The sequence below is a fragment of the Sylvia atricapilla genome, chromosome 7, assembly GCF_009819655.1.
Source record: "Sylvia atricapilla isolate bSylAtr1 chromosome 7, bSylAtr1.pri, whole genome shotgun sequence".
Taxonomy (NCBI): Eukaryota; Metazoa; Chordata; class Aves; order Passeriformes; family Sylviidae; genus Sylvia; species Sylvia atricapilla.
Genome location: NC_089146.1, coordinates 18,509,881 through 18,534,177, shown reverse-complemented (window position 1 = coordinate 18,534,177; position 24,297 = coordinate 18,509,881). Strand labels below are relative to the sequence as shown.

Sequence of the window (24,297 nt, the reverse complement as noted above, 5' to 3'; positions counted from 1 at the left end):
ATCTTTAAGAATAAGGTGGACAAAATTGTCAGGATATAGTAAACTTGAGCCAAACTCAGGTATTGGAAGAGGTTACAGAGTTTTTCAGGGATCCTTGCCTAGGAAGCATTAAGGACTGAGTAAAACATGCTTTATTTGTGGAAGAGGTGCTTGGACACACACTGGCCTCAGGTGGCAGATTGTAATTCCAGAGAGACTCCCAGGATGGTGACGTGGGGAGTTCTATGTATCTCATTAGACTTCTTTCACCAATCATGAAGACATGAGCTTTCTGGATCATCCATTATTTCTCTGAAAAATGTGCAGTCTTACCTTTCCTACAAAGGCTACACAGTCCTCAACCCTACAGTCCATGGCTGCCTGGAGGCAGGTGTGGAGGCCTGAAGGAAGGGCATTTACAGCCTGAAGCCACGGCAGCGCCCTGCTCCCTGTGATGTGGCGGCAGAGGGACAGGCTGCGCTGGCTGCCTCATGGAGCCGGGGTGTGCAGGGCAAACACCATCGCGCCGTGCTGCCTGGCACCCCGCAGCTGTGAAACCAGAGCCCTCTCCCTGTGTAGCTGACACAGAGGGGAAAAAAAGGTCTTTAAAAATGCAATAGCAACGGTGAGACTCAAGTGCTTTAGACACTGATACCAGGACACTCTCTAACCACAGCGGCTCCAGATTTTGAGGCTCCCCTGTCCTGACATGCTGCCCAGGTCCCTACCCCAGCAGGCCAGACTCTCCAGTCTCCCTTCCCAAAGCAATATCCCACTTCTGGAGAAGAGCGCCAACTCCTGAGGGCTCTTTGAAGAATAATAGAAGACCAAAAGACCCTTCTCACCTCGCAGAAGCACTGTCGCACACAGCACGGCTGCGGGGCCGCAGTGCAGAGCACGGCCGGAGCCGCAGCGCTGCCGGGGAGCCGCATCCCCTCCCAGGCGGGATGTGCCGTGTCCCGCCGGGCCGCGGGGCTCCGGCACCGGGAAAAGACGCCGGCCGCCCTGCTGGCCCCGCCCCAGAGCTGCGGCTTTCGCACGGGCAGGAAGGCATCAGTGAGGGAGCAGCAACACGCAGGACGCTTTAAATTCCAAAGCACGCTTTCCTTTTCGAGGTTGCTGATTTTCAAACACGCGGTCACCTGCTCAGGCTGTCCCGGGGGTGGCAGCAGCGCAGAGCTGCCCAGGCTGCGCTGTTCCGGTGCCTGCACTGCTGCCACGCATCTTCTGACTTCCCGTGAGCGTCAAAAGCAGAAAATACTGACCAGCCTCCACAAAATAAAAACACAGTTCACACTATCCAACGTATTTTCGTGTGGCAAAACCGTCAATTCAATTTCAGTTATCAACATGCAGAATAAGAAGGAATTAAATCTAATATGAACTTACAGCTATAGCACATTCTCCTTGAACTGCACTCAGTCTTGTGCTCTAAAGAGTGGAAAGGATGGAGTCCCAGTCTTCTGTTTGAGCCTAATTTTCTAATAATTCTATGAGCTAATCTTATCCCACAGCTCAGTATTTTAAAAAGGACCACTGAAATACTTACGAGCTATTACTGTGTGGTCTATTCAATCAAATGAAGTTTTGGTTACGTTTTAAGTTTCATGGAATCTTCCCCTTTCACCTCCAATGTTACTTACATTAATAACTGTATTATTGGCCTTTTGTTTGCAATTAAGAAGAGTTTGCTTTAAATATTTTCGTGTTGCTCACTGATATGGTTATGTGATTTGCCCTGTGCTGAAATGTAAAAACACACAATGAAAAAGTTGAAATTTCAACTGCCGTTGTTTATTACTGTTTTGGCTACATTCTCTACAATTTCAGCAGCATCTTAAAGAGACAGTTAACATTTCTTTATATACAATGAAAACAAAATGGCTTGCAAGATCAGAAACAAGAGCAACAGTTTAACTGTACAATACTAAATGAAAACCTGTGGTAATACAGCCTCCTCTTTCTGCAACATGGACAAAATTACATATAGGTATTCAGCATCAAGAATGGGATAGTAAAAAGAATGGTGAACAGGAGAGAGATACACTGTTCTGAAAAATAAGTTTCTACCATACAAGGCAGTTAGAAAATGTTTCACATTTTAAAATACCTGTACAAGCCACAAGAAACATTTCCTTGTTGATAGGAACTTCCAGAAATAGAGAATAACCATGAGCAACTTCTACATCTATTATCAATGCGCTCTGCAGGACGAGAACGCAATAAACTGACTTAAAGAACTGTACTGTAAATTGGCAACACAGATCTGCTTGACATGCCTTGATTGTTAACGGATTGCCTATTCTCAATCTCTCGTACAGTTGACTTGCACCTTAAGGAGGTCATTTGACTCTTGTAAAAGTAAAAGCAACATCATTTAGCAGCAATTAAAAGCGCCTTGAGGGAGACTTAAAAAAAATACAATATCCAATTAGAAAAAGCCATACTTTAAACATTTGTACAGGAATAAGTTGCTGAAATTTAACTGAAAATGTGACATCTGTACAACAATTTACAATAGAGCTAGAAGGGAATTTATCATTATTCCTGCATAGAACATTATACATGACCTGTTTGCATTTGGTTTCATACTGTTGCTTGCTTTTATTAGAAGCCTGGAAGGTTTCACAAGTTTCAATACCACAGCAAATATAGTATTTTTTAAAAACTGAATGGAGTTCAAAATTAGCAATCTATTTGAGAAATAAGTACCAGGAATTCCCTATGACCCTTCCAATTTAAATTCAGTGAACACCACCACATTTTCGGAGGTACAAGCCTGAGTAGCCAAATAAAAAACTCTAAAATTTTACTTGAGAAATCTGATGCTGAACATTATCTTTCACTGTCTCACACTCCTTACTTTGGTTTCAAAGGATCAATGTCTTGGAAAGATGGCAGTTCATTTCATTTATAACCAGGCACAAAATTTTTCCTGTGTTTTCAAATTTGCTCACTACCCTTTTCAATTTAAATAATGAAAAACTACCCTTCATGTTAGAACTTTCCAGTATCCACCAAATGTACTTTAAACTATTAAAAAGATTATTTACAATGTTCCCCAGAAAAAACCTAAAATCCTTTTCAGTCTTAAACACAGTATACCTGTTAGTTTGTAACAGGAAGTGTCATCCTTCATCCTTCAATGTTTAACGATGTTTCTCAGAAGGGTACATTTATTCACAGTCCATGATCCATTCCAATCATACAAATGACACTATGTAGGAGGACTTCAGTCTGAAAACACAGTTACCAAACTTGTCCTGTGTAAAAACACTCAAATGCTTTCAAGCTCAAGTCTGCATCTGAAAACTAAACAAAGGTATCATCCCATTCCCCAGCTGGAGAAATTTCAGTATGAAATAATGCTTGAAGTAGGTGGTGTAGGGGATGCTGCTAGGCCAGTCATATGCAAGTTTCCTGAAGAATTTGATCTTCTCATATGAGGGAGAAGATAAGGATCATTAGCCAGCTGGTGGACATCAAATCTATCCTCTTTTCGGTATGCTAAACAGCGTCTGATAAAGGCCTAGAAAAGAAATGTTGAAAGTTACAGTAACATTCTGAACACTTACATTTGCTTTCAGGCAAATAGGCAAGTCCTCCTGGATAAACTAGCTTCTAAACAAATTCTTGTTCTTAAATAATTTAATTCAAATGACAATGTAACATTTTACTGCTGAGCCCACTGAAGAAATGTAACATATGATCAGAAAGAAAAAGTCTGCAAATTAATTGGCTTTGAATAATCACACTTCAAATATATATTGCCATGTTTAGGAACTATATTTGTAAGTAAAACATTAGCACCTCATCCAATTACATTTTTGCATGTTTTATGCCTGAACAGACTAATAACAACCAGGAACAAGTGTCAAAGTATTGAAAAAGGAGACCTTTCCACTTTCTCCAATGAGCTTCTAAAACCACTCAGTGGGGAAGAATAGCTAGATGATGCAGAGACAGGATTTCAATGCTTTAGCTGACTTTTGAAAACAGGCATTTCCCCATGTGCCATGACAGGGTACCCAGCAAAACATGAAATCAACACTCATGGTTGCCACGCTCAATGGGCATTATATAAAGAACAGGAAACCACTACCTTGCTGAACCTTGCTTCCCATGAAAAACTCAATCACACCTACTTAAAATTATCTAATCAACTGAAAAACTCTGTAGCTAAATTCACTATGTCATCCCTACATTTAGGTCCATAACGTGTATGCACAATCATTTTGTGCTGAAAGTTTCTGTCAAGTCATATGTCTAGCACACACAGAACATTTGGTCTCCTGAGAGCCTGGGCTTCAACATTTAATGATAGAAAATCCTTATTATTGCTACAGAGCTGATTAGCACATCATTACTTAATTTAGAACTTAATTTAAAAGAATTACATATATCTTCTTTGATAAATCTGCTCAGCTGTTTGTTCTTTGCTCCAATTAAAAACTAGAGATTAAAGAAGAAAATCTGTGATACAAGTTCCAAAGAATCATGCTCAAATTTATTCCATCATTTGCATATCCAGCATGAACAAGGTAAAATATAAAAATCATGCACATCTGTTAGTAGATATTCCCATGTTCTTGGATATTACCGATTTTAATCAAAATTCTTCACAGTAAATCCTTCAAAACGAACTGTAAACATTTGTTCACAAGATCCTCAGAGTAACAGTTTGTATCTAAAATGTTTTATAAATACTTCACAGTTTTGTGGCACTGTAGCCACACTAGTGTGAAGCAAAGGAGACCACTGCACAAAACAGGAAATAGTGAGGAGGATCAAAGGACAGTTACAGTCTGAAAACTAACTAACAATGTCATTTGAGGTTCCATATTTATTTAATCTCTCTGTTTTCCAAATCAGAATTTCAGTTTACAAGCTGCTCTTTTCCAACTGCCAGGCCTATAAATCTGAAAAACAATTTGGATTCCACACAGTCATTGTAAATGGTCTGCATTAAGAAGTTAGTCTGAAATTGTTTTATAGCATTTCCACCAGAGAATAATTTCTCCCTCTCTCACGGCTATCATGACAATAGTTAATATGAGTGGAGAATAATGGAAGTTCATTTTAGTCTTTCAAACAAACAGTGCATGCAAATACACAGAGAATGCAAGAAGTTGCCAATCCTCCATGCTGAACTGTCTACTCTTTCCTAACATACTCTATATAAAAACTACAAATGACAAAGAAATGCAAAGTTAAAAGACATAGATATAAACTCTTACTATGAAAAGGTATCAGTAACATAATGTGTATTTGTCAACCACATTCAAGGGATAGTTTTTTTCAAATGCTGGTGAAAAACCAACAGCAAACAAAAACCTCAATCAGAAAAAAACACAATTACAACTACAATTCTTCAATCAGTTTTTCATAACCTTAACTGCAACCTTCTCACTAACACTACTTTTGGAAAATATAATGAACAGAAATATACCACCGCTTGTAACAGCAAGTTTATGTACCCAAAAGACTTACTTTCTGGGAAGTTACTGCCTCTAGAAATATGTTTTCTTTCCTTTTAATCTTTAGAAGCTGAATCTTAACATTCCCAAATTTTTGGCATCTTGTGTCCCAAATCTAAGTATGCTTAATTAGTTGCTGAAACTTGAATAAGCATTCTACTACCCTGGCTTTTTTTTTTTTTTTTTTTCAAAGACTACATCTATTGCATCTGGTCATGAATATATCTTTCGAAAATTGGGAGTTTTTACAAGCAAGTAACATAGAATATTTTCTCCCCCTTTCACAGAATGGGTTTTGTGTTACAGGTGCTCACAGTAGTAATCATTTGGGAAACTGAATAGCCAGTCTGTGTAGAGGAGTTGACACCTTTGTGGCAGATCAACCATTTTGGCAGTTTTATGTCCTGAATCAGCATCAAAATACCTTCTGCTTTCTTAATCTCAGTAATTCATGTTTCTAAACTCAGGTTTTAGTTAATACACACTACAATGAGCTTTCAAGGGGAAGAGTATTAGATATCCTTCAGGTACCTGGTATTCAATTAGCTCTTCTAGCCAATAAGGCTGCAGAGAATAACATCCACTATTTTCAGGAAGAGTTTGCTACTGTTAACAGCAGCATTTCACAAGAGCTTCTAGTGAGACAGCCTGAATGAGACACATAAAGTCCGCTGGGAAAAAGTAAAGCAGACAATTTTTGAGGCGGCCTACTTAAAAACCCCTTGCAAATTTCTAGAATATATATAGTTTTGCTTTGAAGTACATGGTTTTGAGAAGTCCCAGAATAAGGTTGCTTAAATAAAAACATCCAAATACTAGCTCTCAATTATGTTTTTCTACATACTTAGCTATTACATCCCACAGCAATTGTTAACAACAATTTTACAGCTGAATCCTTCAAGATGAATGTTTTACTCAGAGATTATAGCAAAAGTTACCTTGGCTTCATTGCTTACAACAGGTTTGACAGGGAACTGAACTTCTGTGGCTTTTAATATTGTATTTTCTTGTAAGATATCTTGCTGTGATTGATTGTGGCCAAATGGCTGCAAAACAAGCACATGATTTTTTTCAGGAGATTTATCCAACTACTCTGATTTCATAAATATTTATGCTATCGTAAGTTGCTGCAGTGTTAATACAAACTGCCAACCATTCCGCAAATAAAAAGGCAAAAAATAAAAAACAGGCAGGATTTTCTAATTTTTTTGCAAAATCAGTGTACACCACCAAAAAGTAACACAAGCAATTTTCCATATGGATTCATATCCTTACAAAGGGAATTAACAGTTTACTGAGAACAGGGACCTACACTAAAACTCTTTAGATTTTCTAATGCTTTCCTTACCTTTCTACCATAAAGGCATTGGAAAAAGATTACTCCAACTGACCACACGTCAACCTTATTAGAAATCTTTGGTGGCTCTTTGCCAACTACAAAACACTCTGGAGGCAAGTACCTGGAAAACAAATCAGGCATTTCAGTCTGTAAGTCTGGCATCCATAAACATGCTCAATTTATCAAACTGTACAAACACCTCACCTACACATCTCTGAGCTTTTGACAACTGCACAGTTGCCCTACAGTCTGCATTCCAACACCCTGCAACCCACCAAAACTGATATTACAGTTTTTGTACAGTTAGTCAAATAGAGGGGTCTATTTCACACACACAAGCACAAGTACAAACATTTTTTACCTAAACTGCCCATTATCACTTCTTTTAAAAAAATTGGGACACCAATTGGTTGTCCAATGGTTAAATATGAAGCCATCTATCAAAGCAAGAAAAGATGAAATCCAAAAAGGGCATTTTACAGCAAGACCTGGTTAGGAATCAAAGAAAATGCAAATATGGTATAAAGATCTTTCACCCAAGTTTTGGTAAAAATGGTAACATCACCCAGAGGTGTATATGACAGACAAAAGTGATTGCTATTTCAGTCCCTATATTCCACAGAAAGAGAACTTTACTTAATGGAAGTTGACGAAGTTCCCATGCCATTCCTGAATTACAGAGTAACTAATGAAATGGAACTTCCTTTACAAGGCAAACAAAACCGTATTATTGACTGTAGCATTTAAAATTGAAAAAGGCGAAAAAGCTATTCAGGCTTAAATAGAAACTGAAGAAATATTTGTAGAAATGGAAATAGGCAGAAAGAGGAGGTGAAAATGCAACCATTTTAAACAGGATCACAGATTGTCTTCTGGAATACTCGTCTACGATTCTGATTACAACAATCAAGACAAGTGATCTCAAAGTGATACAAATGCAAAGACAGTTACTAAAATGATCTGAAGAACATAGTCTACAGTTCAGGAGGAAAAAAAGTGAAGGCTACAAAAACACCAAGGAGCAAGTACTGGGAAGGGACCACAACCTGCCTGAGGGAGGACAATGTTAGCACAGGAACAAACAAGTTTAAACTAGCCACAAATATACACAGTCTGTAAAGCAGAGGATTAGGTTTCTAATGATCAGAGAACCGAGGTTACAGAGGACACTTGAAATCAGGTTACTGGGGCCAAAATACTACCTGAATTTAATATAAACATCTAGAAGTTTACCAAAGAGATTATGTAACCCAACTGCCTGGGAAGGCAGGTAAGTGGGCCCAGTGACTGAGGAAATCCTTTCCAGGGCGATGCTGCTTACAGCTTGTGCAACACAGTCTGAACAGACTCATTCCCTACCTCAAACTCACTGTAAGTATCTCCCTCCCTAATGAAGATTTTGGGTTCTGAGAAAGCATGAATCAGAAGTGCAGAGATTCATCATGAATCTATAATGATTACAGATCTTTTTTTACTTTTAAGTTTGCAGCACCACTAGTGCCTGAAGCATTCTAAATGAAATACAAAACTCCATTTTTTCTGATATATATTCCTGAAATAGAACATTTAAACTGATGTTTAAATAGGTAAAGCATTAAAAAGAGTAGCAAAAGCCTAACACTTCTAAAATGCTTCCACTTGAGTAATCGTTTTTTCATACATGTACATAGTGGCATATGTGGAAGAGTATGTTTTTCCTTTTCTAAAAACTCTGAAGGAAAAGGCAAAAACGTTATTACATACAACTCCTGAATATGGGAAGAGGTGCAAATCAAATGGGAATGACACTGGCTTCCCTGTAGAGCAAATGACTTGTAACAACCTGGCCAGTACAGGATTGCTAATCCACCGACCCTGACACAGCCAGAACATACCCAGGTTCAAAGAGCTACTGTGCCATGAAGAATCTACATCTTTAGAGACTAAATGCTAAAAACAGATTTTCTGTAAGCAATGAAATGCTCATTGTCACTCCTATGCTTTGGCAGCTCTGAAACTCCAGTGTTTTGAATAAGCATGCAAGCACACAAAAAATAAATCACAGCTGCTGAGCTGTCGTTAACCTTTAGGAAGGAAGACTGAATACTCTTTTGTCCTAAGGACATTACCTGTCGGTAATCCCTGTTCTACAGTTTCTAAGTACTAAGCACCCACACTTAATCATCAGCCCTGTCAAATGTCTTCAGCCAACAGCAGCCGAAGATTAAATACCTGCTTCTTCAGAAAAAACCATGTTTCTGAATCACAGCGATCATCTCCACGTTTATTTATATGCAAATATTTAAAAATAATGAACACACACACTCTTATTTTTCTTGTTATGTTATTCCTCTAACATTAGGAAATATCAACATCATGTTAACTGACAACTTTGTCATCCATGTTAATATTTTCAATCCTAGTTGTCTCTCCAAATTGGCTTTATAAGACAGCATTTATAAAATCTGAACAACGGTCCAAAGTCTAAACAGCAAAATCAAACCATGCCTTACCAGTAAGTTCCTGCTCCCTGTGATGTTAAATCCATTCCATCCACCCCATAGCTATCATCATCCATTATTTTGGACAGACCAAAATCAGTAATTTTTATTTCTCCACATGCTGTTCCATCTACAAGAAGGATATTACCTATTCAGGGAAAAGAAAAAGGAAAATTACTTCAAAAAAGCTAACAGAATGCTTAAGTAACTTTCAAAACCAGGTTCAATTCTCAAGAACATCTAAATTCATGAGGGTAAGTGACAATTTTACAGAAACAAAGACTCAGAACCATAAAATACTCTGGGTTAAAAGGGACCCATGACCAAACCCACAGCCTTGGCGTTATTTGCACCACGCTTGAACCAACTGAGACACATTTACATAATTTTACATCCTCAAGTCTAGAGAAACGTGACTATGACAAGCTTCTGTGCAGTTTCAGCAACTCTCTAGGTTAACCATCATGATCTAAAATGGCTCTCTCAGCTGGGAGCTGGCTGGTCAGCAAAGAAACACCAAAGAACAGAAGCTGCTCTTCTCTATTACAGAAGAGAAAGCAAACAGCCTGGAATGAAGAACTACTTTATAAACCCCACACTTGGAAGTGTAGCAGATTAAAGCACATGAAAAATATAAGCATCATTCATGCAAGATGGTAAAACAAAGACCATGGAATCAAGAAAAATGTTGTTTACAAAAATATTTATTATTAATTTTAAAGAAAACCCTCTGTCAAGTCCTGTTTTGGAGTGCTTATGCTAGTATGCTGAAAATGATTGATTATATATTTACAGGTTTAAAAAAACATATGGAAAAAATTAATTAACATCAACATTCCACAACTACCAGACAGGATTGAGCCTCCTAATGATCTTATCTGTTAGTATTGCTAACTACCAGTGCACTTAGCTATTAGCTGTATGAATTTTTCCTACAAATTCAAGTCAAAAGAATGCAAAGTAGAAAAGTTGTAACAAACATTCTCCACAGAAAAAGCAGGCGATTCTGGCAATGAAATCCTGAAGTACATACTTTCTCCAGTTGTTTACAATAACCCTGACACACAGAAGATAACTCTGGCATTTTCAGGTATGAATTGCAAACAAAATAAAGGACACAAAATAAATTACACTTTCAATCATAACATTTTTCACTTACCTGGTTTAAGATCATAGTGTATAATAGGGGGCTTGATCTCATTGAGATACCGTAGTGCATTTACTATTTGCATTACAATGGACCTAGCTTCTTTCTCTGACATCAATTTATGTTGCTTGAGATAGAAATCCAAGTCATTGCCTTCACAGTATTCTAAAACTGTGCAAAACCTAGGGTAGAATTTAGAGAGACAAAATGAAAGAATATATCATACTGCACAATCAGAAACAGACATGACAACCTAGTTTCATTCTGACAAGTTTAAGAATGGCTGCCTGAATATTAAAATATATGAATGAAATTGTTCATAGAACACATGGTGTAACTATTAGCTTGTAAAAACTGATGCAAATCAGAACATTCATACTCATTAAAAGAGAGAATGCATCCATATGGATGAGAAATTAAGAAAAGTCTCTTTATTTACAGTAGACACATTTCTCAAGATCAAAATATCTTAACTATCCCTTAAGGTGTGACAATTTCATGCAGTGAGGTGCAGTCCAGTCACCAGGGGATACACCTAGGCTAGTAATACTCCTGATTGGAAAATTGTCTAAGGTATGGCAGCATTTCAACGCCATTCAAGTGTTGCAAAACACTCTCTTCATCTCCTTATAGAAGGCCTGTAATATTTAGCAGACAAAATTCTGCAACTAGTGTGGGGTTTTTAAGACGTTTTGGCTGAAAGTAAGAACATAAGTTATTTTTGTTCAAATACTCCTCATTTCTGTTTATCTAATATACAGCACTAAAATCCTTGCCAAGTTCTACTTACGTATCTGTATCCAGGGAGAAGTAGTCATACAGTTTAACTATTCGGGGGTGATCCAGTTCTTTGTGTATTCTATACTCTCTGCAGGCATGTCTAAAAGAAGATGGATACATTAACCTTCTACAATCAATGAAATGCTATTAAGCTTAACATATGAAGCGTAAGTAATTAATATTTACTTGTGGTAGTTTTCTTTCTTTTCATCCCTCCAGCTTTTGTTAAGCTGGTGAATCTTCACAGCAGCATATCTCTGTTCATAAAGATCAAAAGCCTAAAAAAGAAATGCATGAATATAGCAAAGTTACAACCAAAGGTGATAAAAATAACACCCAATAAAGTGAGGAAAAATGCTGGCACATAATTCACAAGTTTATTGACAATACTACCTCCCCTCCACAGGTTAATCGAAGACTGGTCAACCCATTACAATCCTTCTACTTAATTAGATCCCCTTTTGTCCCCCCCAAATTAAATGGACATGGCTCAAAAATTAGATTTATCAGACTCAAACAACCTTACCTTGTATACTTCACTGAAGCCACCTCGGCCAAGTAAATGGAGTAACAAATACCGCTCATTCAATGTGGGGTGATCTTTAAATCTTGAAAGAAAAAAAATTGGTTTATTCTGTTTAAGGAACACAAGTAGTATCCAAAATGTAGATTTTTTAATATTACTCATCAAATAAAGTTTTCTTTTTAGAAACAACATATAATATGCTGAGCAACATTACACCACAAGAAACCTTATGACATGACTGTACAACATGACCAATTTCAATACCCTTTGACAATTTAGTTTACACATACTATCACAACACTGTCATCAAAACCATCAATCCTGGCAAATATTTTGTTACTTTTCTCCATATTTTTTTTTCTGAGGATAAGAAAAGTGTGCTTAAATTTAAACATGTGATACATGGATCTCTCTTTGTTGTGCCAAATTTTAGAGAAGATTCAACACTTCAACTTTCTGGAACAGACAACAAGGACATTCTTCCAATTTCACACAAAACATGACCAGATATGTTGCATATTACTGCCTCTTTTTTTAAAAATAAAGATTTTATATAACACTAAGAAGTTAAAACAAATCAGAAACAGCAACATGGAGAAAACACAAGGAAGAACTATCTGCTCATACTCTAAGCAAAAGCAAAATGAAAACATTTCTTCCAAATACAAAATGATACTGCTGGATCAAGAAAAAGGACCATACTCCTTCTCCTAAAATATACAGGAGACAAAATACATTCTTCCATCCAATCAGAGGGAGGGATCTGAATATTCATCACATTCTTAGTAGAACAACGAGACAAGACAAGAATCTAAGACAAGCTGCCCATAATATTCCATAGAAAACTTTAAAGGAGAGTTTAGGGCCCATCTGCCAATAGCTCATCCCATCCTTCCATATTCTCTACAGTTTTGTAAGTATGGTCATAGGTAGTCAAGTATTTGAGAGATGATGTATAGTCTTGCTTACTGTGCCTCTTTTAGAAATAAAACTTCCCTTTTCATTCACTATAAAGATACATATTTCAATGCCAAATATTTTTCTAAAGAAACCATAAACAGTAATTAATGTATTCAGTGTGGAAGAAAAACAAATTTAGAAGCAACATTATTAGGCACTTGATGTCATGTGACCAGTAGCCCAATTCTTTTTTATGGTCTTTCTATTACATGTGTACCTCTAGTAGGCCAATCTTGTGAGCCTTGCCACCTTCCCTCTCCCCACTGCCTTTGCTCCTCTGTGTGGCTCTCCACGGCTCAGAACCTGCACCCCAACACCACGTGGGCTTCAAAGCCAGACAGGGAAGCCCTAACCTGCACTCTTAACTTGTCCCATTATTCCAGTGCAGTTGTAGACATACAAGTTTACCATGGGTAGATGGACTTGTTGCCAGAACAAGAAAACAGGCTTAGCTTTACACCACAGCTGGAAGCAGAAATCCCAACAGGATCTGAGCCAGCGTCCAGCAGCTGCTTTGGCTGAGAACTGTCTCCCTTACCAAACAGCCACATCACCAAAGACACGTTAGGAAAGACAGCAGGGACTACAAGACCTAAATTATTTCTTCATTGCTTCTCTCTTCTACATGATGACTATAAGCTGTGGCTTGGCCATTTCGTAAATACCTGTCTAAACTCCCACAAAAACATGAACACAGTTTAAAGCTTTTTATTTTGTACCATAAAATGTGTTAGCCTTGACTGCAGATGATGAGCAGTGAAGCTGCAGTATTCTGCCTGTCCATGCCCTGTAACTGTTTTCAACTATGACTGTAATTTGGACATTCCTTGCCCCATATATGCCGTATTTTCACAGTCAAAGCCTGTCATTTTTCTGTGCCATTTATTCCTTGTTGTTGGAGGATCCTTTTTCAAAAAAACCCTAAACCTGTTTTAATGCAAACACTGAAGATTTAAAAAGGTTGTCTGCTTTGTTAATTTGCTGTAGGACATTTATTTCAAAATAATGTTGCGTATTTTTATTTTAAAATAAATTGTGTATTTTTAAAAAGAAAATATTCTGCCATCAGTATGTAAGTATCAACACCCATTATTCTTCATATCCAAAACACAAAACAATTTAGCTATCAATTAGCACTAAAGCCGCGTGGTAAAAAAAATAATTCTGTATTACTGCATGGTAGTTACCATCAGAACAGTTAGGTACCATTTAATATCTTTTTTCTTTTAGTATTTAGAAGCCTTAGTGCATGCATAATTCTATTGTGTCTAAAAATTAAAAAAAAAAAAAATAAAATCCTGAAGGCTTAAGGCTACTGCTTCATAAACACTGCCTAGTGCAGAAAGTGAGAAGTCCAGTCCCATCATGTCCTTCCTCCTGGCTCATTCCATCCTTGCAATGCCCTCTCTCCTCATGGCAGCATAAATATTTTTGCAACTGGGCAAAGAACTAGACCAGGAACTTGACTGTAGATTAAAATTAATCCAGAAAAGTAAACCACAGGAGCTGGTTTTAATTTGGATCAATTTCCAGCACTGGTTCAGTAAAGAAATGCCATTGCAAGTATGTGAAAGAAAACAGGGCTAAGCAGCCAGGGAGAGGCAGAACCAGTTCCTTTCAAGCAACAGTGCCAGCTGAGAGTGTTGGTGGAACTGCGGTGTCTGTATTCGTCATCATGGAAAACAGCCTTAATTCTTTAAGTTACGTAATTACTGCTTTCAAAACTACCCAGTGAGGGCTCATATTATGTAGCAATTTAACACTGTGATACACTGTCATTCAAGGTGAAATACACAGTAACAACATAATACTGCTTCTTCTGCTAGGTACCTACACCTAGAAGGAATGAAATCACAGCGCCATAAACACAGAACTAATTTTAAGTGCAGCACAAAATTGCTGCTGGTGCATCAAACCTCCCTGCCATTTTCTTGCATTATTATCAACTAAGTGAACTGCATTAAGTTATCTCACATGTGGTTTTTTAAGCTTAGTAATATGGCCTAGCAAGTTTCAGCTCTTGACTATAAACTGTGCAGGTATGTTATTTCTTGCACATTCAATAAAAACATTAATAAATTTACCAAACTGTAAGAAATTTTAGTTACTTTAAAGAAATTGGTGTTTAAAATACATTTATAAACATAGAAAACAAACAAACAAAATTATTAACAAGTCTCTTCTATAGGTAAAATGTGGTATTAGAGAATTACTCTAAAAACAGACATGCAAAATTAAGACAGTAAAGACTCTTACTGTGAATTATCTTCATTATTTATTCTTTTAAGTTCTCTTATGTGAAGATTCCTAACTCTTTCCAAACGTTCAAGTTCTGCTTGTATTTCAGCTTCCTCCTGCAAATGAAAAGAAGGAAATATAAAAGCTCATTTACTTCCCATTTGAAAAGGGTATTTTTACCCCTGCATCAATACTAGTGGTGATGGAGGAACATTACATTACAAAACCCTGCTGAACTAGAAGAAAGCATTGCTTTTCTCTTAAAGGCAGAAAAATTCAGAAAGATAAGGCAAAAGCCCGTTTCAAGAAATTTTTCTGTTCGTGAGCCCACAGGTAATGGAATGTTCATGGTTTTGTTCTGCACTGTAGGGATGCTATTTGAAATGAGAGGCAGCTGGGTTTTGTACCACAGCCAAGGAGATAAATTATCTGGGAAGCGGTCTGAAATTGATGTACAAAAAAAGAAAAAACTGAGATATGGGCAATTATAGATTCTGTACAAACCCACAGATTAAGAAAAGACATGTAAAATATTTTAAGGCTGAAGTGCAAATCAAGTAAAAGAATAAAAGAGCACATCATTGCAGCAGAAACATTCTTAAGGTGCTGATTCAAGACACCAAAACCAATCTAATTTGAAGAGATTTTTCCATTTGTATCTTATTAAAATTACAAATGAAGAATGTGTATTGCGTAAGATTTTAAGCACAACTTCAAAAGAAGCACGTCAGGTAGGAGCATGCTCCTTAACCAGTTTTAGTACCTAATTTCATCTCATCTTTACGCTATACATTAGGAAACAACGAAATAATTATTTATTCAGGTCCTCTAAAATCAAAAGGATTTCATGATGCCTAATTTGTGGAAACCTATGTGTCTGTACTCAAATTGAGAAACATACTCATTGAAAGATATTGCAGACAGGACTATATTGATTTCAGAGTTGGTGCCTCTAGAACTTAAAATTTGAAGAAAGGGGAGACAAAACTAGTCCATATCAGAAAGCTCAAAATTATGGAATTATTTTAGCTGAAAAAGGCCTGGTATCTGATATTTTTTTAGTAGCAGCACCCATCATCACCTCTTGTTATTTTGGCACAGCCTTTTTTACAGCCACATAGTATATCAAACTAGAATACTAATCAATCTTTTCTATAAGAGAAAATAAAAACAGAAGAAAGAAAATAAAAAAGAAACTAGCATCACAAAAAAAATATGTATTTGTTTTTTGAAAGAAGCCCTGTACAACCTGGTGGTGCTGGTAAAAGCAGCAGGGCAACAAGCCATAGCACAAGGGGACAGAGGTACGAATCAGCAAGGTAGAGAGAAGATGCCATGATGATACAGCGTTTTGATAAACCCCCTATCCTGAAGCAACAACTGTATTTGTATGATCTAAAACTCCTATGAAACGACCACATAGCCAATGAATTGTGGAGTCTGGATTACATATTTCAGTGGAGATCCTGAAACCATCCCTATAAATAATGGAAAAAACTTCTCATCCCAAAACAAGACATGAAATGAACCTCCATGGAGGAAATTAAAACCAAATTCCTAATAATTTAAAAGCTGGACTAAGTAGCACTAATCTGCCAGCAGATCTGGGTGGACCATTTATTTTTCCTAAGATACAATGTCAAGAGTTGGGTGTTTTCCTGTTTATATAATGTTAAACTCCTTTTTTCTATATTTAGACACATCCCAGCAGTTCTCTGTTAAACACCCTGAAATGATAGGCAGTTCCTCATAACCCAGAAGTCCTTTACAAAGAATGTTAGTCCTTTTCCCCTCACAGAAGGCCACACACTTATACACACAATTGTCTATGTTCTTCCCAAAGGCTAACAAAAAAAAATCCATCAGTTATGCCTCTTTTGGACCTTTTTGTTCATATATTATGCAATTCAGTGGTTCTCAAAATGTGGTTCATAGGCCAATGTTAGTCCAAAGAGAACTGGCTGGTTGCATTGTTTCCAGCTGTTATTTAGGACACTCAGGCTGTGAATACCTTTAAGCAAGAATGAACCAGCTTAGCTGCCTCAGGTCACTGCTACATAAAAGGGAGTGAGAAAACAAGAGCCTCTCTCCAGGACCAAAGCAACTAGCTGGAAAAGAATTTCCTGGGTAGCAGTAGGAAAAAAAAACTGGTGGTGGCAGCATGTACAGGGCACCAAAAATAAGAGTACCAGGAAAGCATCTCAAGAGTGAAAAGGAAGAGGAGCAGTCAGCAAAACAGGATACGCTGAAGGAATGAAGGAAAAAAAAATTAAATGGCAAAGAAGCACAGGGAAGAAATACAGCCATGCAAAATGAAGGTAACAAAATTGGTTTTCTTAGTTAATGAAAAAATCCGTATCACATGTAAGAAATACAATGTAAGAATGTATTTTTATTATTTTCTTCAGATATACTCAAGTATGATTTGCTAAGAATAACATTTGTTTCCCCCCGGGCATTTACTCCACGAATTTCAATCCTTTGGAAAGTACTACAGCATTGATGCTCAAGGTGAAACCAAAATTCTGGTATTAAAATAACCCTGCAACTGTTTATTTCATCTATAATTTGAAATTCCCATTAGACTTCCATGAAGTTAAAGCATGGAAAAAATCCTATAGAATTTCCTAACAGACATGTGAAGCTGGAGCCTCTAAACGATTAACAATGAAGAACAATGTGGGCAGTCTACTTCACTAGTGCCAGCAAATTATATGCAGATTTCCTACTACAGATTCAAGTACTTTCCTGTCATAGTCTTTAGAAACAGCTGCAGCTTTCTCAAGGGGCCCAGTTCAGTCTATTATAGTAGAATTTATAACAGGTGGCTTGTACATTTGAAGAGAACAGGCCTGAAACAGACTCTTGCAAGATTTCAGGGGGAAAAACACTACAACCTCTTATGATCCAACAACTCGAGAACTACTACTCAGCACGTGTAAGTCCTTTCACTCTTGTTGAGGTATTTCCATCTGCATCAACTGCCATTCCACTTTACAGGTTATTCCTCAAAATCTTTGCTTGAATGAGCAATAGTTTCTTCATATAGTAATTATCTCACTGGACAGATTTATTAGAATGATAGTTCAAGAAAAAGGAAATTCTTTTTTTTTTCAAAAGTCAAAGACTAGAGTAAAATACCTGACTGCAAAAATAATTTAAGACATAGAGAACAGATTTTCCATAAAAGTAGGAAAAATCTGTTCTCTCATAATAAGTAATACAGTAACTGGTAACTGAAGTGAATACTGCAGATGATGAAAATGTTATGTTGTTTCAGAATTACAATGTTTGTGAATTGGGCCTCTTTAAAGACCAAAAAAACAAAAATAAAAAGCCCATATACCAAACTTGGCTGGCTCACTGAGCTCTGAAACGAGAGTTCAGAAAGTGGAAGGGGAAAAGCAGGATTGGTGAAATCATCACTGTTAGCACTCTTAGAAGGATTTAAGGAACCAGTATAGTGCTACACTGGATGGACTCATTCTTGCTCCCCTGTAATCCCAGTGTTTTCTATGAAAAGTTGTACAAACAGAAAGAAAATGAAGGCCACTATTAGGCATAAATTAGTACAGCAATTTTAGTATTGGGTTTTTTAATCAGACAGCTCTCAACAACTTATCTCTTCATTTTGAGAGTTCTGATTTTCATGGGTTTGGTCATGATTAAAAAACATACCTTTTTGAGATGTCCTAATCGAAGCTTGAAAATTTCTTCCTGTTCATGGTACTCTGCTAGAGTCAAACTGAAAAATGAAAGAATCATGTAATTATAGCTTTTATATTATGGCAAGCAAAACAGTATCATTTTTACTTAAAAAATACAGTATATCCAGTATCTTGTTATTTACTGCCACTAGAAGTACTAGAAGCACATTTCTGAACCAAATGAACATCTCAGAATTGTCATTTCAGGGTCAAAACATACTTACAGAATGCCTACATTTGGCATTCTGCAATATTAACTGCCTCTCCCACTGAACCATTTGAATTCTTCCAGAGAGCCTGTTAATTACCTAGGTGCATCTTGAATCATATCACCACCCCAGATTTTAGATGATGCTACTCCACTGCTGGGTTCTCAACTCAAAGGCATGCAGAGATTAGACAAGAAGACATTAGACACCAGATTTCTGAGCTGTGATTTACAGACGGCAGTGCAAAACCATACATTACAAGTTCATTAGCACTCCATTTTGCATGAAACCACAAATTCAGCTTTGAATTCACATGTGACTCTCTTGCTTGTTCTCTTTGCATCTTCCTTTTCTCAGCAATTTCTGGCTACAAATAATTCAGTGGTCCCTCACTGTCTATAGCCTAGCTCAGACAAAGTCAGTTATCAGGCAGAGAATCTGGACTGTTTGCACAGATCAGTAACTAAGAAACCTGAGAACTGACTGCATGCTGTATCCATCTAATGAATAAAAAAGACAAACCACTCAAAAAATAAACCCAAGACGCTTAAGTTCCAGATAAGAAACCATGCACATATGAGGAAGAGAAAAGGGGATGGGGAAGGAGAAAAGAGGTAAGGCCTCCTTGAAAGTGTTCACACAAATCCCTATAGAAGAAACTAAAATTACATGTTTTATTGCTTTGCCTAGATCTAATACTTTTTGTATGATATAAATCTAAAACTCATAGTGTAGTATGTTCTCACAAAGTCCATATTTCTGTAGGTTCAGCTATCAGATGGGAAGATCATTACCCAATGCTGTACATGCTGTCTGAGGACTAGAATGTCTTGAGAATCACCAGTAGTTTTCCCACAGATAAGGGACACTAATTCAGGTTTTTCTTACAGCAAATCCCAACCAACTTCAACAAAATTTGCAGAAATCTAATAGACTATAAGACTTCTTCCTCCCTTTTGAAGTTCAACTTCACTCCAGATTTCAGAATTCCAACACCTGTATTTTTATGGCATCTCAAAAGCTGTTGATAAAGGATTGCATCTTTTTCAGATAAAATCTGGTGGTTCAGAAGCTTCCATAAAGCCCTTTCCATTCCTGTTATTATAAATACTGAATTTTGCTGTCCATTTTCAGATTTGACCAGGAGAGAAAACTGATTCAACCAAATCTCACTGAAATGACCGCACCATCTTAATTTTCAAGAAATTGGAAAGAGCCTCACAAGGCTGTAGTTATTTCATCAGCCTTCTGGGTCTGTAACATATAGAAAACACTCAGATCAGGCGACAAAAGCACCCATCATCACACTCTGTCAGAATATGAGAAGCAAGCATTTCTTTTAAGACATGTCATACAAAGTTACCATGCATCTTTTTTTGTTACTGGAATTCAGAGCAGTCTTGTATTAAAATCAATAGACATCCCCAAACACTCTGAAGGCAATGGGCAGAAGTTTACCTCTCCAAGAAATGCAAAAGGTCTCTTACTACCACATTTTGGGACCGAATATTTATATTCTTTTCCTAGAAGAATCTCCTCCGGGTTTAGACAATGTATGCTACATCTTAAAAGAAGAGGCATTCAAGCAAATGTGAAATGGGCTGTGTCCACAGCTAGGAAAGCTGGCAATGCACTTGGACTTCGTACAGTCCAAACAACAGCAAGAAACATAAGAAACAAATGCTCCAATTCCTGCTGTAATACATCTACTAGCACTATCAAAGAAATCCAGACAATGCTAGATGACTTACAACAATATCCCTGACACTTTTTCAATACTTCTATTAGAACAGTAAACTACGCTAATGTGGATTAAGTTCTCAGTGAAAAAGACAAATGCCAATGTTTACAAGGTTGAATATTGTCGTTTCCAGATTCTTGTCTACAGTATAATTACAGGTTGTGCATTCCCAGAAAGACAGATGGTAAAGTTTGTCTTTCTCAGGAAAAAAGTGAGTATTTCAGGTGGCTTTGCAAAGCTGAACCACTAGTAAAACATACTCAAAATACAAAGTTTATGACATGACCTACCAGAACTTTCCGTGAACACTGAGAGCTCTAAAACCACAGATCCTCTTAAAAACTAACATAATATGGAAAATCTGGTGTTTTTTATAAAACCTGAGCTGTCCACACAGAGTTACAAAGTGCCTAGACAGCTCTAGCAAGCACTGCCTTTCAGAAAGTCTTGAAACAGTCCTCCTGAGCACAGAGCACAACTTGGATGTCATATTGTAAACATTAAGATTCAAAGCCACTCTTTCCATGTTTCTATGCTATAATTCAATAAATGATTGTTTTCCATTTTTCTATTTCCTTACAAATCTAACTCTATTAGAAGCACAGCATGTTTCACAGCAATCTAAAACTGTCATTACTGACCACCACATTTTGGAGAAAGGCATATAAAACAGAGCTGTACACAGATATAGTCACTTTGGATTTTGTTCATCTACTTCTGAAAAATAAAACTTTATTCTCTCATACTAGGAAACACTTTTTTTGGGGGGGGTTATTAGTTTTTATCTAAAAATACACTTTGTATTAAAATAGCACACAACAAACTGCAGTAAGCCAACAACAGTGTCTGTTTTCTGCCTGTAGGCCACCAGACCACTGCAGTCTGAAAACATCCAGTCTTACCAACCTACAGAGCTCCCCATCAGCCCACCACTTTCTCCCTGCATCCACTCACCACACCTTTTGCAGGGCAGTGGCACACTGGAGGCACCTTTTAAAACAGAATTACAGAATCACACAATGTCTGGCTTGGAAGGGTTTAAGATCATATAGTTCCAACTCTCCTGTCATGGGGAGGGATGCTACCTACTAGATCTGGTTGCTCAGAGCACCATCCAAGGGACCTACAAGACAACATAGTTTCCTGCAGAAGGGTTTGTTCCTCTATCACCTGAGACACAGGTCTCCAGAAGTGGAGGGAGAAAGGCTGAGGAGCACAGGGTAGGAACATCAACCAGAAACAAGATTGCTGCCATCTCAAGCTAGTCAGGCCTGGGGCTAATCTGAGGAGCAATGGGGAAGAAGGCCAGCTGAATGGGGAACAGGTTGCATGAATTAATGTGGCAACAGCCTGGTCCTGACCAAGATCTTTTCTGCACAAAATTACTGTACAATAATGCTGTATTTTAACTGTCTGCAGCCAAATAAACTCCGAAACACAATCAATAAATTCCTGAAATTCCCCAAAATGCACTGGTCATACTTTGTGTATGTATCATAATTCTCCTGTGATATATAGGGCCACAATGTGCCACTCTTACTTGTTGCTGGAAGAAAGTATAGATAGATTTCCTGGCCTCAAAGGCTTGATCACCACCAACTAAAACTTTTTTTTTTTTTTAATTAGAAAGAATAGGCCTTTCAGAAACTTATAAAATTTCACAGGTTTTGACACAATATACAAGCGTAGACATAACCAGTCTTCTTCTCACTTCTTCCTCACAAGTGCAGACAAAACCTTCTACAATCAAAATTCTTTTACTAGTGGATACAGACAAGACAAAAACCCCAAATTACCCACGTGTGTCTTTGTTTTCACCATGATCAAGCCAGGTACATTTACAAACACCTCTCCTCTCACCTCTGCCCTGCTGGAAAATCATCCTGGACACATGAGCAGAGCAGAATGCAGCCAAGCTCTGAAACAGCCATATACACATCCAATACAAGCTTTCTGGCTACAATTTCTGAACCTCTTCTCTTCCAAGCTTATTCTCACTCCAGTTCCCCAAATTTCTACAAGGACGAACAAACTTCAACCAAGTCAAAACCTTTGATGACGTCTTTTCACCCATTGTTTCCATGTTTGCCTTAGAAACCGACTGCCTCAGGAAAGGAGCTGTCTTTACTTGTCCACTAAAGCCCAGACACATTGTTGGCACTTCAGCCTGAAAAAGTTCCTGAAAATATTTTTATTTGTTCCATACAGAACAGAATGCTCCTGCTAAATGATGCATTTGTTCAGCCACAGTAACAAACTCTGCCAGCTCCCTCTGCTCTCCTACTCCAAACTGCATGCAGGGATAAGGATGCATACAGGCTACCATGGAAGAACTGGGAAGCACTTGAAGAGGTGACAGGGAAGTGAAGCTGCAGAGGAAAGATTCCACCACCTAAACCAAATAAAACATTGCTCCTAGAAGTAATTGTTTCATGAAATAAGAGCTGCTTCCAAAAAGTGAGGACTTGGATTATCATCTTACAGAATCCTCTCTCATGTTTCCAAAGAATTTGGAAGAGAGTTTTCAAAGAGACATTTTTTCAGGGCTAAGAAGGCAACCTCTACTTAAAATAAGTATTTTTTCTTTAAATACATTTAAATTTATTCCTTTCACATAGGACTAATAAAATTACTTTTCTCAGTAGAAAAAAGAACTCTCAAAGGGGAAACTACTTTTTAGTTTTGGCTTAGGCCACAAAAAGGGGAAGAATGATGGAAAACCAGGACAGTGTTTAGATTCATGTGTTCCATGTTACTTGAAGTGCCAAGCCACCATTCACTCACAAGACACTGGCAAGCTGGCCACTTTTGTACCAATAACTTCGGAGCAAAAATTCTGCTTTTACATTCCTATCAGAGACCACAGTATATTCAGCTAAACTAAAACAATGGTCTTATTACTAAAAACACCTCAGGCAACACCTTCAGTCTGTTTCAAAATAGCTGACACCTGTTTGTAGGAAAAGCTTCAATACTCAATAGATTGTTACAAAGCTATAGATCATTTTGTCTTGTCAATACCAGAAGCTGGAGATACTTCTTAAAGCAAATAAAGCAGTGGTAAAGACACCTGTTGGTAACAATCCCTAGCAAGTCATTTGTATGCTTAAAATAAACCTGCTTGATCACTTGCATGAATGTTGCACTAATTCACTACTGGTTTGGTTCATTAATCTCAAGCAGCTCTGCATTTCCTCATGCCTCATATAAACAGAGCCTTTCCCATTTGACTATAGTAATTAAGATCATTACTGTCAAAGTAAGGCAGAAACAGTGATAAGCAATGTAATAGGAGAGAACCACATAGAACACATGACAAATTTACTCTAAAATGGAAGTGCATAATTAATGTTTTACCAAGATACACAAAATAATTAATTCTGTACTGAGAAGCAGAAAGGAGCCAATACATAATACTACAGTAGAAAGTTTTAAGAAATCCTAAATACAAAAACCCCTTTTGAGTAAAGGCCTAAGAGAATCATGTGGCTAGATGATTCTGTGATCTCAGGATGCATTACAGATCTCCTCAAAGATCTGAAACAAAATTTATAAGTTTATGATATAGGCAAGTAGTCTCACATCTAGATTATATAACAATCAAATTATGATACTTAAATGCAAAAGAGTTTTAATAACTGCTTACATTTTTGCTAGCATTAGATACAAAAAGACAAATTTGACTGTTCTCCTGGTGATTCCATAAAAAGCAAG

The 24,297-nt window shown here is 37.3% G+C and overlaps 1 protein-coding gene across 2 annotated transcripts in view; it reads right to left on the bottom strand.

Annotated features, from left to right (window-relative positions):
- Positions 1-1,751: 1,751 nt before the first annotated feature.
- TLK1 (tousled like kinase 1) overlaps positions 1,752-24,297 on the bottom strand; it is a 67,990-nt gene continuing 45,444 nt past the window's right edge. For both annotated transcript variants that reach the window (XM_066322830.1, XM_066322829.1), the window contains exons 12-21: positions 18,605-18,671; positions 14,945-15,042; positions 11,729-11,810; positions 11,389-11,480; positions 11,213-11,302; positions 10,435-10,604; positions 9,288-9,423; positions 6,805-6,916; positions 6,395-6,502; positions 1,752-3,508 (exon numbers count right to left, since the gene is read on the bottom strand). In XM_066322830.1, coding sequence (XP_066178927.1) covers positions 3,332-3,508; positions 6,395-6,502; positions 6,805-6,916; positions 9,288-9,423; positions 10,435-10,604; positions 11,213-11,302; positions 11,389-11,480; positions 11,729-11,810; positions 14,945-15,042; positions 18,605-18,671 — 1,132 coding nt within the window. In that variant the 3' untranslated portion in view covers positions 1,752-3,331. The remainder of the gene's footprint in view (positions 3,509-6,394; positions 6,503-6,804; positions 6,917-9,287; positions 9,424-10,434; positions 10,605-11,212; positions 11,303-11,388; positions 11,481-11,728; positions 11,811-14,944; positions 15,043-18,604; positions 18,672-24,297) is intronic.